Raw genomic sequence first — 15,451 nt, forward strand, 5'->3', positions numbered from 1 at the left:
GAGCAATCTAAGCAGGACCTCGCTCCTCTCCCCCCGACTCATTTTAACTACCTCCCCTCACCCTTACACCCCTTCTTCTGCCTAACTCCCCACTCCCGCTCAAGACCCAGAGCACCAAGGCGACTGGACTGGCGTAAATTTCTTCCTACTTGCGCCACCGCCCCCGGGGCCGCCTCATGACGTCAGGGCTGAGCGAGGGGGCGCCGCCTCCTGGGTGCCCGCCCCTCCCGGCCCTGCGGCCCCGGCTTGCTCTTTAAAAGAGCGGGGCCTGCGACAGCCGCGCCACACCGCGGGGGCCAGGATACAAGGCTATTTTCCCGGAGTATCTTCATCTCACCTTCCGTCCACGTCTGCTCACCGCCAGCCGCCGCCCTCTTCTCCTGCGCAGATTACGGCGAGCCGGGCCATGCAGCCCGCAGTGCTTCTCGGCCTCCTGGGAGCCACGATGATGGCGGGTGAGTGGGCACTGTGGGGCGTTCAGCACCGCGGACAGCGCCAACCTCTGCCTCTCCGGCCGCTCTGGGCATCCTGACTGGCGGATACTGGGAGACGGGGAGAATTGAGTGGATGGTGTCTCCCTCTTGCTTGAGGTTCTTACTTTCTTCTCTTCCCTGGGTATTGCCCTTCAACTCCCCAGACGTTGGTCTGACTTGGAAAAAGCCAGAGGGCTTCCTAGCCCAACCAAAAGAGTCTCAGTTTTAATAGATATAAAGAAGACGTGCCCGCGCTTCCAAGGAAACCCCAAATTTTGTGCTCACTTCTAAAATGTCACATCCTCTTTACCTGTTTAGAGAGATGCTCTTATAGTCTTATTCTGTATCTGTAATTAAGTGTTTGTTTGGCTTTTTAAAGCCAGATGACCACGGAGAGACAGGAGTACATGTAGTATATTAGTTGGCAACTGTATAATTTATTTTATTATTTTATTATTTAAACATGATTAGATAAAAGTAAGTCTCATGTATATATGTAGATAAGATATATCTTTTTTCTTAACACATTCATATATGTGTGTTCAGGTATATGTATGCACAGGTTTAGTGTAATATTTTTCTGTATTTTGTATTTCTGTCTCTGGGGAGAGGTAATTTCACATTCAAATTAATCCATCTTTAAGTTACAAATGGAAACTGCAAGAGATATTTTGACTTTTGTATTCCAGAAAAATAATGAGTATAAAATAACCGCAAAAAATATTTTTAGAGTAGTAAAAAAAAAAATCGTTTTAGTCAATTTGGGAGGATAAAATTTTAAGTAGTAGATATTTGACAGTGCCTCTTTATGTGTGGAAAATTATGGGATTGATCTTTCAAACTACTCTGAATCTCAAAGAAATGATCTTTGGAGATTTGGAGATTTGGGGGAAAAGTGTGTGTGTGTGTGTGTGTGTGTGTGTGTGTGTGTGTGTGTGTTGATGTAAAATCCACGAGTCCATTGAGAAGTAAATATGCCACCACCAGACTAAATTGGAGGGGTTTTTTTTAGCTGTCTTAATGACCTCAGAGAATATTGTTCTTATCTGAGATTGAGATTCCTAACTAGAGTTGAGGCATTGCCATCCATGAATATGAGGGTTTCACTGACAGCAATTATGGGATCCCAAAGAGAAAATGAAAGCCACTGGTAATTTATTTTATTGCAAACTACATACATTCAGAATTTTCTAAAATTCTTGTCACTCTTACAAATTGCCTATAAATGTTCTCGATTTAATTAAAGAAAACCAAATGAATGTTTAGAGTCCTTCCTGGTCAAAAATATTTTCAGAAAGGAGTTGCTTAACAAGCTAAATCTGTGCTATACATTGTGCTATAGACCACAAAAACAATGTCATTTATGAGACTTATTTAACTATAGTGGTAAAATATTTATGGCTCTTATGCAAGATAATATTTTAAGAAGGGTTTATATTTTAACAGCAACTAAAATCAAGATATTATATTCTTTAAAATTTTTTTTTACTGAGCTATAATTCACACACCATAAAATCCACACTTTTAAAGTGCATAATTCAGTGATTTTTAGTACATTCACAGATTATCACATTTCAGAACATTTTCATCATGGTAGAAAGGAACTCCATACGCATTAGCAGGCATTCCCTATTCCCACCTCCCCCAAATGCTTGGATATTAGACATGGTAGCCTTCAAGCAGAGTTTGTTATTTAGTAAAATCACAGGAAACCTGCAGAAACCATCTGGCTCATTCCTACCATTATGAACTTCTGAAGGGAGATCTACACCTTTCTACAGGAGTTGTGCACTCTAAAAATTAATATGAGTGAAGGAGCTACTTGCTATTCATATATACTAGGTAAGATGGTTTCTGCATCCAAAAGCGTTAGCGGGGACTTCCCTGGTGGTGCAGTGGTTAAGAATCCACCTGCCAATGCAGGGGACACGAGTTCGATCCCTGGTCCAGGAAGATCCCACATGCCGTGGAGCAACTAAGCCCGTGTGCCACAACTACTGAGCCCGTGTGCCACAACTACTGAAGCCCATGCGCCTAGAGCCCGTGCTCCACAACAGGAGAAGCCACCGCAATGAGAAGCCTGCGCACCGCAACGAATAGTAGCCCCCGCTCGCCACAACTAGAGAAAGCCTGTGCTCAGCAACAAAGACCCAACGCAGCCAAAAAAAAAAAAAAAAAAACACAGTTTGCGTACCATGTTATTTTATAGCTGTATTTTCATTCTGGGATGAAACCTTAGTTTGGTAGTCTTATGGAATATTAATACTTTGGAAGTTATTCTCAGATTTATCATATGATATTATTTGAAAAATTTTCTGCCATTTGACTACTTCACTATTATCACTATTATTGGGTTTTCTTTTGTGCACCCTTAATGTTAACTTTTACAAAAATAAGTTAAACTACTTTAGGGGTATCAACATACCTTCGGTTATTACGTTGCTGCCACAGATTCTATTGGAAGAAATACAATGGAACTTAGATGTCTCACTAGATGCATAATATGCTTCCATAAGGAGACCTTAGTTCCTTTCCATCAAAAAGATGTCTGAAGAGCCTCAATTAGGAAACAGGATTGTTCTGTAAAAACAAACATGAGCTACAAATTGTTTAGAGTCACAAAAGAAAAATAGTCCTCTCCCCTCAAATCAGATGACTGTTACTACTTCAGCAATATCAGTAGTTAATAATAGCACCTATTAAACATTTGTGGAAAAAGAAGAGAAAAGTTATTAGCAAGAAACTGCATTTACCAAAGAAAGTTTAGTAAAGCTAGAATTTTAAAAGGCACCTTCTAGTTTATGACAGAAGTAATTCTCTCAGTTATTTCTTTTCAGAGCATTTTACAGATCTCAGGTGGGAAGAGTAAGTGCCAAAGTGGGAATGTTCTCAAATAACAGCCATTTGGGGGATAAAATAATGGCCCAGCATATTGGACCCTGAGTACCAAAGGTGGCCATCCAGATCTTGTCTGAACTACATTTCAGGAAGATAGTGGGGTCATACCTTGTTAATCACCTCTTAAATATTTTACCAGTGATTTTAACATGCTGCATAACTTTGGGCCTCTTGAAACAATTGAAGTAGATCCCAGGCTGTGCTTTGAAAAGGAAAATTCAGTAAGGTGAACAAATGAAATAGGAGTTTTATGTCTAGATTGAGCCCTATGATATGTAATTGATTGGGAGGAGGTAAAGAGATTGGAAAGCAAATATTTGGGGAGGAAAGGTCAGGTTGCTGGTAATAAGAAACAGCATTTGAGCAGCTTCCATCTCTGATGTCTGAGAGTTTTGCTCTTGCTCCAAGTAGCTCTTCACTTGTCTCAGAGACCTGGAAGAATTTTCTGCACTGAGCTTCTCCAGCCATAATAGCAGTTTCTCCTCTAGGGAGTGTCAGGAGAACTGTAGAGATGGGCATATATGTAAACGCTTTGAGCTCCTCCAGTGGAAAGGGCTTAGACAAAACAAAGTCAAAGTGAAAGATAAAAGAATCAAAGCAACTTTGAAAAAGAAAAAAAAAAAAAAAAAAGCACTGTAAAATTAAAAACACTTGAAGCATTTCCTAAGATGACAAAGGCACTTCGATCACTTCAATCCCTGGTTTAAAATAAGCAGAATCTCATGAAATTTAATTTAAATAAATTAAAATTTATCTTTCTGCAATATCCTCATGAACCATCTGTTAAACACCTATTTGCGTATGATATTACGGACTCGACAATGTCCTGGTAAAATTAGATACCTCCCATATTCTTTACATGGCTGCAGACAACATGGGGGAAGGGAAACAACACTGATAGAGACACATCAGCATGCTTGTCCAAGAAAAGGCTTGGGGGTAAAACGAGGTAATTAATTATATAAGATAATCATAACCACATTTTTGTAAAGGAAGTGAGTTTCAGGGAGAATATTTTCTTGGGGACAGGAAAAGGCAAAGGGAATCACAGATCTTTACCCATTTTGAGTAGGCAGAAGGGTTGAGGAGGGCACCCCGGTTTCATTTAAACTAGGTTTGTTTTAAACTTTTTATTGACATATAATATATGTACAGAAAACTTCATATAGATCATAAGTATACAGCTTACTGAATTTTTCCCTCCTCAAGCACACCTGTGTAATCAGCACCCAGATCAAAAACAGAACATTGCCAGCATCCCAGAAGCTCCCCTTGTGTGGATTTGATTTATATTGGATATAAGATAGCATTCATTTTCAAATCATGTTTATGACATTGCTAGGGGAAACAGCTGTGTGTGTGTGTCTGTGTGTGTCTGTGTGTGTGTGCAACTGGGGCAATTCTGGTCCCTGGGACAGACATCCCCAACTCTCTCCACTCTGCTCAGCTCTGACTTTGCCCCTCCCTCCAAGTAATATGCTCGGGGTGGGGTGATTTTGTGAGTTTGGGGACACACAGCTTCCAAAAATCAACTCACTTCCCATTCTTTTTTTCTTTCAAAGCTGTCAGTTCTGTGCCAGTGGACATCAGGAACCACAGTGAAGAAATGGTAAGTTGAAATGGAAGTCTGGAATCTAGACTTATATCTAGACTCTGGATTCTCCCACCCTTTATCTCATCAAACTAAACAAAATAAAAAACAAAAATAGACAAACAACAATGAGGAAATGGGAGCAAGTGATGTCCCTCCTGCCCTGGGCTTTTACCTCCTTCCTGGATGTTTTAGTGCCCCTGAGGATAGCTCTCATCACACTGTTTTCCTTTGAATCTGTTCAGAAATGGGTGTTTATTTCTCTTCTCTGGATAGTCTTGACCCAGTGCCTTCTTGCATTGCTCTGTGGGGAGGCCTGGGAGGTTTCATTACAGTCCTATATGTAAGTCTACATTCCTGACCCAAGAGGTCTGCATCGGTACAGGTCACATAGCCAAGCCTCTCTTGACAGCAGCTCTGGGTTAAGTAGTCGGGCATCCCAGTGATACCAGCTTTGCCAACCTGCTTTCTGGTTTCCCCCTAGGTGACTCGCTGCATCATCGAGGTCCTCTCAAATGCCTTGTCGAAGTCCAACACTCCACCCATCACCCCTGAGTGCCGACAAGTCCTGAAGAAGAGTAAGTATCCTCCACTGCAGGAGATCTTTGTCCCTTGAGTAGTTCTTTCTCTTGCTCCCTCTGTTTCACCTTCCAGTTTACCTCCATATGAACCAGGGGCATGATGCAGTAGGAAGACTACAGGCTAGATCAGTATCTGGGGAGATAACATATGGCTTCCAAACCCTGCTCTGCCACTTAATAGCTGTGTTACCATGGGGAAGACCCCTTGCCTCTCTGGGCTTATTTCCTCAAAATAAAATGAGGGAGTTGAACTCAATGATAGTCTGTGAGCTGTCTATATAGTTCTTAAATTCCTTGGTTCGAGAGTTTGGAATTTTAAAACAGGCTTTCATTTGGGTGGAGGGAGGTATGGGGTGTGCTTGTTTGTGATTAGACAGGGGGGCAAAGTGTTCTGGAAGCAATGGAAGATGAAAGGATAGAAGGAGACAAAAATTATTACCTTCTATTCTTCTGACAATGAGGAGTTAGAAGTTTGGAAAGGTGACTGGGAAACTTCTGGCCTGTGTACATGACCGATTGGCTAAGCCATTTTAATGCATAGCTTGATAGAATTAGAGGTAATACCAAATGGTGTCAGGAGTTCCAGGCCTGAGAACTGGAAGGGGTGGGGGTAGACTTAGAGCATCCAAGGAGTCAGAGCAATGGCCTTCTGGGTCTAGATTGGAATGTTCCTCTATACAAAACAGCTTAGGTTGAAAACAAAATTTGAACAGTGATACGAGCAGTATCCATTGGAAGTTGACATGAAGAGGTAAATTTTACAAAACTATGCATCTCTGGGACTTCCCTGGCAGTCCAGTGGTTAAGACTCTGTGCTCTCAGTGCAGGGGGCACGGGTTCGATCCCTGGTTGGGGAACTAAGATCCCGCATGCCGCACAGCATGGCCAAAACAAAAACAAAAACTATGCATCTCTTTCAGCATGAAGTCAAACTGATTCAAACAAATCCGAAAAGCTCTGTTCTCTTCAACACCTTTCTCTGCTTTTAAATTTTTGGTCAGGCTGAGAAGAATGGATTTTCTTTTTTCTTTTCACCTTCAAAATCTCCTATTGCAAGATAATACTCTCTTCCTGTTGCTGCACATGAGGCCCATGCATAAAATTATAACAAGTATGAGTGACTAGCCCAAAGAGTAACCTGCGGGGACTCAATCCACTATTGGGGACTTCAGGATAACCATAGTAGGTGTGGGGGCCTGAGACTGTAGGAGACCCATGCACAGTGGAAGGAAGCTTCTCTACCACTCCCAGCCTACCTGCCTCTTTCTGAATTTCTCCCCAACTTTCTTTTCCAGCAATTACAGGAATGATCTTGTTAGAATGAGCATATTAGCCATTGCAGGGAATGAGTGAGAGCAGGGTGGGTCTCCAGGCAGGGACTAAAGGCTGCTCCTTTGGGCAAACCCATCTCGTTATCTCCCTTCCCCTTTCTTTGTTTACCAGATGGATGCAGAAGTTTTGGGTCTGTCATACTAGGTCATCAAAGAACCAAGATTGCTTAGGAAGAGTTGTTCATTGTAGGGCTTTGCTAACTGCCAAGATCAGATTCTTAGCTCTCAGGTAGGATTCTAGCCTCTGCTCATCACTGATTGTGCCCTGGGGTCTTTTGAGTCTCTTGAGAGAGCCCCAGGAAAACTGGTAAAAATCAAATGACCCATGTCTATCAGGACCTTGGAGACATCATACCCAGAGAGCCATTAAATACTGAGATTAGGGATATTTGAGCTCCTTCGGGGTTGCAGACTTAAACACCAGCCGGGGCCAGGCAAACACATAAGAGAAAAGGAATAAAACAGGACAGGAAGTGACTCACAAACTGGAGGATACATGCCCCTTCTAAGGAGTAGATTTTTCTCAGCTTGAAACCTATTGTGAGAGAAATATAGATTCTGTTACCAGATCTTGGGATTTTTCAAAAGAATTTAAAATTTGGATATCTAAGCAATATCTCCTAGTATTTAAGTATTGCCTCTGAATTCAAATTTACTAAAAATGTTATTTAGGCCAAATAGAATTCACCTTTGGGCTACCAGTTCATAACTTCTGTTGACTGAAAAAAAAAAAGCACAACCTAAAATTTGAGATTTATATTTTATTCCATGGACATACTAAGGACTTAAGCTCAGGAGAAAACCTCCCAGATACAGTCTGAGGGACTGTTTTGAAGAGGTAAGGGAGGAGCCAGGATATATAGGCGTTTTTGCAATAAAAACCAGATAGTCAGAACATCAAAATATTACTGTTAATTAAAGAAAACCAGACATCTTAAGTTAACGAATTTAGCACTTTTCTAGGTATGGGAAGATGCAAGAGTCTGGGCTTATTGAAGTCATTCCTCTGATATGCACGTTAATTATCTTGTTTTTTTCCATCCTGAATCCCCTCTGGGTACACAGTTAGGTGTGGCTGCAGTGCCTAGATGGCCAGGACATCCTTTGTTTACTGATTTGGCAGGCGACATTCTTTGTCCACACTTCTGTCCTATTCTGGTTTTCTCTCTCCTGCTGAAATGTCTTATGCTGATCACAGGACTGGTGGAGCTTTCTGCCAACAAGCTGGATGAATTCCTTCATGTAGCCTCCCTCCCATCCCCAGCCCATCTCTGTCTCCACTCCCACTCTCTCCAGCACATCTCTGGAGTGAGCACACGCTTACTGAGCAAACGAACATTTGGGGAGCAGGGAAGAATCATTGTTTCATGGCTTGAAGAGACCTTAGGGAATTCATAGTCCAATTTCTTAACAGGTATAAGAATCTCTTTGATCTGGTCATCTTTGCAACATGATAGCTAGGGATGGAAGGTGCATTTTCCACTTTTTACTTGAAGTAAGAGTGAGCTTCACACCTTGGTTTTACAGATTGACAAGACTGTATGCTGCTAATCACAGCCCTCCTCAGATCTCACCTGAGGGGACTTAAAGCTAAATTTAGGAGGAAGTGCTAAGCCTCAGGCAAGCTGCTACAAGCAACACACATTTAACCTGGAAAAAATAAAAATACTTCTCTTCTTGACCGGCAGGCAGTAGGAAAGGGGCCACACAGCCTCTGCCCCGGGAAGCTGAGATTCTGTCTGGATGACATCAGTATCTGCTCAAAGCCTCCCTGCTTACCTGTGCCTACCTGGTCAGCCCTGCCTCAGTGCTGCACACACCACCACTGGCTCTTAAAAGGCAAAGGCACTGGTGAGGGGCCAGCCCTCAGGTGTCTGGGTGTGAAAGGTCAGGGACATTTCAGTTGCCTCATAAAACATGAAAATATTATCATGCCAGGCTGGGCTTTTAAGCAGAGAGGAATAGACTGTCTGCTATTTCTTGGACATTTTTACAAAACAGACCAATTTTTTCTATTTTGCAAATGTCAGTTCAAAATGACTCATCAAGAGCCATTCAATAGAAATATCATGTGAACCACAAATATAATTCCAAATTTTCCAGTAGCCACATTAAAAAAGTAAAAAGAGACAGGTGAAATTAATTTTAATAATACATTTAATTTTGTCCAGTTTATTTTATTCAATATATAATTTGTACATACAATATGTTTATAATATATATTATCTTATACATCCAAAATATTATCATTCCAACATATAATCAATATGAAAATTTGAGATATTTTACATTCTTGTTTTTCATCTGAAGTCTGAAATCTGGTGGTTTCTTACATTTACAGCATGTCTCAGTCTGGACCAGCCACATTTCAAGTCCTCAGTAGCCACAAAGGTTTGGTGGCCCCCACCATGGATGGCGCAGACGTCAGCCTAGAGCTGTGAGCAGCCTTGGCTTCAGGTGTTCTATATGAACTCAGTGACATCAGTTGAAACCCAAGCCCTCCCAGCTAACAACTCAGACAGTGTTAACTGCATATCTTCTTTCACAGGATGTCCTTGAGTTAAGGAGGATTTAGTGAAGATGCTGTCAACATTTGGAAAAGATGAGAAAAAACAGCATTCAATTAAAATGTCAGTTATACTGTGTACTGTTGATTTGTGCAATACAAAGATAACTCAGTTTACTGAAGTTCATTCTCAACATTTGAGAACATGTGGGGTGGATGGGACCTGAGTGAGGGAAGGACATGGTCCTTTCCACTGCTGTGCAGTTTTCTCAGGGAAGAAACAAACACCCTGCTTATCACCAATTACTAAGTTTTATTGTCACTTACTGCTAAGTTGCATCTACACAGTTGACTGGACAATAGAAGTCTGATAAACTAATTTTAAAAATTTTTAATCCTTTGTTGAATCTGATATTTCCCATTTTGGGCATTTAACTTCATTTAGCTGGATTCTATGGGAACCATTTACACAACGCTAACTTTTAAACCCCTACTTAGAGCAAACATGGAAAGAATGGTCCTGAATTACACCTCTCTGAGCCTCAGTGTCTCTGTCCACAAAAAGAGGAGGTTGAAATACACAAATTCTAAGGTGTCTTCTGGTTCTAAATTCTAGTATTTTATAAACCTATATTTGGATTTCAATTTGGTCATTGAAAGATGCTTGTTGGGTGTTATGAAAAAATAAATATGCAGAGAATTTATTATCAGCTTTAAACACAGCTAAGGAGTTTTCATACCATTTCTTTCTTTCTTTTTTTTAATATTTATTTATTTATTTGGCTGCGCTGGATCTTAGTTGCAGCATGTGGGATCTTGGTTGCAGCAGGCGGGATCTAGTTCCCTGACCAGGGATCGAACCCTGGCCCCCTGCACTGGGGGTGTGGAGTCTTAACTGCTGGACCACCAGGGAAGTCCCCATACCATTTCTTTTAAAAATAATCTGAGTAAAAATAATAATAATAATAATAATCTGAATATATTCTTTATTAACTTAAAAAATTACCCAAGGATTTTCAGGATTTTTAGGATTTGTAGTGATCACTGAGGCTGTGCTTACTGAACCACAAACAATTCTGAAGTGATACGTACTCTTTTTTATTTTCATTACAGGTGGAAAACAGCTCAAAGATGAAGAGAAAAGTGAAAATGAAAACACAAGGTTTGAAGTGAGATTGTTAAGAGACCCAGCTGACGCCTCAGAAACCCCCAGGACCTCCAGTAGGGAGGACGCAGGGGAGGAGGACGCCCAAGGCCAGACAGTGGCAGACACAGAGGGCGGTGGGCACAGCCAAGAGCGGGCAGGCAAGCCCCAAGGCAGCCAAGTGGCCAAAGAAGCAAAGACACGCCATTCTGAGAAGAGCAAGGGACACGACAGGGAGGAAGAGGAGGCGGAGGAATATCAGAAAAGGGAGCGTGTGGAAGACGGCAGTGAGGAGAGACACCCTGGAGGGCCAGGAGAGGCACAAACTGCTCTTCTCAGCCACAGAAACCAGACTCCAGCTAAGAAAGGGGAGTTAGTGTCCAGATACGATACGCAGTCTGCGGGGAGCCTTGAGAAGTCGCACAGCCGGGAGAGGAGCAGCCAGGAGAGTGGAGAGGAGACCGGGAGCCAGGAGAATGGGCCCCGAGAGCCGCAAAGCCACCCCGAGCGCCAGGAAGGACCCGAGGAGAGCGAGGAGGATGTCAGCCCCGAGGTGGACAAGCGACGCTCGAGGCCAAGACACCACCACGGGAGGAGCAGGCCCGACAGGTCCTCTCAGGAAGGGAATCCTCCCACTGAGGGAAGGGGGTACTCCCGGGAGGAGCCCCACGTGGGCACAGCCGGCTCAGGGGAAAAGAGAGCCCGCCATCCAACCCTCTCCAGGGCTTCGGAGGAAGAAGCTGAATACGGGGAGGAAGTGAGGAGTCACCCGGCTGCCCGGGCTCCCAGGCCTCCCAGCGAGGAGAGCCCGGAACAGGAGGACAGGAGGAAAGGCCTCAGCCTAGAGCTGAATAGCATGGCGCACGGCTATGACGAGGAGAGCGAGGAAGAGAGAGGCCAGGAGGGGGGACCCCGCCACAGAGCCCGGGGAGGGGAGCCGGGAGCCTACTCCACGCCACACCAAACAGAAGAGAAACGGTTCTTGGGTGAAGCACACCACCGTGCTCAGGAAAGCCAGACGGACAAGGCGAGGCGGCATCCACCAGGCGAGTTGAGAAATTACCTCGACTATGATGAGGAAAAGGGTGAGGAAGGAGCCCGGGGGAAGTGGCCGCAGCTGGGGGACCCGCAAGACGCTGAAGAGAACAGGGAAGAAGCTAGGCTTCGAGGCAAACAGCATGCTCCCCATCACATCACCGACAAGAAGACATTAGGGGAGCTTGCCAGTCCGTACTACGGCCCTCCCCAGTGGAAGAGCAGCCGGTTTGAGAGAAAAGACCACATGGATGACAGTTTTCTTGAGGGCGAAGAGGAGAACGGGCTGACCTTGAATGAGAAGAATTTCTTCCCAGAATACAACTATGACTGGTGGGAGAAAAAGCCCTTTGAGGAGGATGTAAACTGGGGGTATGAGAAGAGAAACCTGGCCCCCAAACTGGATCTGAAAAGGCAGTATGACAGAGTGGCCGAACTGGACCAGCTCCTTCACTACAGGAAGAAGTCGGCTGAGTTCCCGGACTTCTATGACTCGGAGGAGCAGATGGGCCATCGCCACGCAGCAGAAAATGAAGAGGAGAGGGCTGGCCAAGGAGTTCTGACGGAGGAAGAGGTATGGTGTGGGGCTTTTGCTTAAAACTGACTTCCGGTGGTTAATTTTAATATGTTATACACAAGACTGTCTGATATTATGGGGAGACATGGATGGGAATTAATCACCGTGGGACTGGATGCCTAGTAACGGAGCGGAGACAACCTCTGGGTTTGATTTCCACCTGGCGTCTAGCCATCGTCCACATCCCTGTTCACTTCCTCCCACTGCAGTGCTGCAGTGCTGCAGTGCTCCTCAACCTCGGCCGCACGTTGTCATCACCTGGAGAGCCTGAAAAATTACTGGCATCTGGGACCCACACCCAGAGATTCTGTTTGGTACTGGATGCTGCCTGGGCATCAGGATGTTTTAAAGCTCCCAGGCGGTTTCCATGTTCAGCCAAGGTTGAAAACCACTGGTCTAGTGTCTTCTCCTTGATCATTTGACTTTTCATCACTATTTCCCAGGGTAGGAGAGAACAGGTGATACAGAAGTTAGTTGCTTAGTTCTATCTCTGTCATCTCCTGGCCTATAACAGTCAGACATCTACGTGTAGGAGAAGTAACATTACCAGAGCTTTACCTTCCTTAACAATGTTTTTTTCCCCCAATTTTGATTATGTAGGTTGGTGCTTCTCAGACTTGAATGTGCCTCAGAATCATGTGGGATTTCTAGCCTTAGAGTTTCTGATTCAGTAGGTAGGTCCCAGGTGGGGCCCAAGAACCTGTATTTCTGACGAGTTCCCTGGTGATGCTGATGCTGCACGTCAAGAAACCACACTTTGAAAACCACTGATGTCGGGTATCTCCTATAGCCTCTAACATATCAAAAATCCCCCTTTCTGTTCATACTCCCTAAAAACGCAAAGAGCTAAATTGATCTGGGACCTCATGCTTCTACTTTTCTGTATTTTCTAGGAAAAAGAACTTGAAAACTTGGCTGCGATGGATTTGGAACTACAGAAAATAGCTGAGAAATTCAGTGGTAACCGAAGGGGCTGATGGTCGTTGGAGCAAAGGGCAGATTTTAAAAGCAGCCCTCACATGATCTGTTTTCCACCACTTCACTGAAAGACCCCATTTATTTACCCAAAGGCAGAAAGTAGAATTTACCGTTCATCAAATGTTTGACACGATTGGAAATGTCCTTAATTTTTGCCAGAATGTTATTGAAAATATGAATAGCATGACTTGTAGCATATTCTTTATCAAAAAATAGATATATTAACATGCTTGTGACAATGACTGTGCTACTGTCCTTGAAAAAATGTCTCAGTTTGAAGTAATAAAAGATTCACCTGAGGCCAAAAGTGTCATGTTCTCAGCTTCCTTTGGGCTAATAGGGAGGAGTGTGACTTTTAGATCCATTCTTCAAAGTGAATTCTAAAATACAGCACTAAGATTTGTTGGTTTGTTGATGTTTGGATACAGAAACGAAAAAAAAAAAAAGGAAAAGAGCAAACATCTGAAATAAAAGAATGTGGAGAGGGCTTCCCTGGTGGCACAGTGGTTAAGAATCTGCCTGCCAAGGCAGGGGACACAGGTTCAAACCCTGGCCCAGGAAGATCCCACATGCCGCGGAGCAACTAAGCCCATGAGCCACAACTACTGAGCTCGCGCGCCTAGAGCCCGTGCTCCACAACAAGAGAAGCCACCAAAATGAGAAGCCTGCACACCGCAATGAAGAGTAGCCCCCACTCACGGCAACTAGAGAAAGCCTGCGCATAGCAACAAAGACCCAACACAGCCAAAAAACTAAATTAAAAAAAAAAGAATGTGGAGGATATAAAGAGAAAGAGATCAGGAAAAGAGATTGCTCCCCCAGGCTGGAGAAAGATTAAATAGGCTTGAAGAACCTGTTTCAAAAATTATTATAAGACATTACTTTAAAAATCCGATTATCTGGAGAGCTCTGGGAATAGTTGGCCAAGGGTCATTTTTCAGGGCTGAGGAGACAGCCTGGATAGTGGGAAGAACTCCAGACTGGGAATCACAACATCTGGGGTAGGCCAGACAGATCCTTGGACCTTCAGGGCCTGTCTCATATCTGCTCTATAAGAAGACAGTGCTCTGACTCTAAGTAACTGTGTGACTTTGGGCAAGTTACTTTCCCCCTCTGGGCCTCAGATTCATCAGTAAAACAAGGATATCTGTTCCATTGGGTTGTTGTGAGGATGACTGAATTTAAGCAAAACACTCGGAGTAGTGCCCGGTGTAAGGCAATGGTGCAGGAAACGGTGGCTGCTACCATTTTTATGGCTGCAGCTTCTCACAGCAAGACCAACGGACAATAGCCCTTCTCCCTTCTTTTACTTGGCATTTCATTCCTCACAGATGGTGGCTTCTACTTGGTTGATTACTCCTGTTTTGGCAGTTCAGGTAAAGAGTTGTCCTGCGGGCATCACCCATGACTTTTATTCATCTGGAAGGCCTGGTTCTCCTCCTCTAAACTAAGTTAAGACTTGCCTGTGATAATTTAGCCAGATTCTTGTCAGGTTAACTCTTGGTGACATACTTCTCCAGGAGAGTGTCAGTTTATCATATGGAGAGCAAGCCAGTGTGATGAATCAGTGTGACGAATCTGACAGAAAATTATTCTAAATCTGGGCACACATACACTTCTAAAAGGCTGCTTATTGTCTCTCTAGGTATTTTTTCCGGCCATGGGATCACGATGGGCTGCTCGCAGAGGCGAGTGGGAAGTGCTGGGGGTCATGGCTGCTGGAGGCAGTCCTCGTGGGACAAGGAGTTAGGATGCAAATGTCGTTCCGGTTTCTGGGGGCTGCCGTAACAAAGTACCACAAACTGGGTAGTTTAAAACAACAGAAATTTACTCTCTCACAGTTCTGGAGGCCAGAAGTTCAAAATTAAGGTGTTGGCAGGGCTACACTCCCTCCAAAGTCAGTAGAAGAATGTCCTTCCTGCCTCTTCCAGCTTCTGGTGGCCCCAGGAGTTCCTTGGCTTGTGGCAGCATCATTCCAGTCTCTGCCTCCATCTTCTCATGACCGTCTTCTTTCTATGACCCTCTCCTCTTCACACAATGTTCTTTTTATAAAGATACCAGTCATGTTGGATTAAGGGCCCACCCTACTCCAGTATGAGTAATTACCTCTGCATCAATCCTATTTCCAAATAAGGTCACATTTGGAGGAACTAGGGGTTGGAACTTCAACATATCTTTTTCTGGGGGCAAAATTCAAGCCATAACAAACAGGCCAGCTCCCGCACCCCTCAGGTGGATTAACTCTGAGCTGCATATTCTACGCCTCCTAGAACTCCCCGGGGGATTGAGCCCCAGGTGCCACAGGTGGCCTGCTCTCTAGTGCACCCTTTATGGGCT

General features: G+C 43.9%; 1 protein-coding gene across 1 annotated transcript; it reads left to right on the forward strand.

The window, feature by feature from the left end:
* Positions 1 to 406: 406 nt before the first annotated feature.
* CHGB (chromogranin B) lies at positions 407 to 13,113 on the forward strand. Its single transcript, XM_059897343.1, has 5 exons — positions 407 to 455; positions 4,934 to 4,980; positions 5,447 to 5,540; positions 10,494 to 12,133; positions 13,030 to 13,113. The coding sequence occupies exons 1-5, from the start codon at positions 407 to 409 to the stop codon at positions 13,111 to 13,113; spliced, it is 1,914 nt and encodes a 637-aa protein (XP_059753326.1).
* The last annotated feature ends 2,338 nt before the right edge of the window (positions 13,114 to 15,451 follow it).

The sequence above is a fragment of the Balaenoptera ricei genome, chromosome 15 (assembly GCF_028023285.1).
Source record: "Balaenoptera ricei isolate mBalRic1 chromosome 15, mBalRic1.hap2, whole genome shotgun sequence".
NCBI lineage: Eukaryota > Metazoa > Chordata > Mammalia > Artiodactyla > Balaenopteridae > Balaenoptera > Balaenoptera ricei.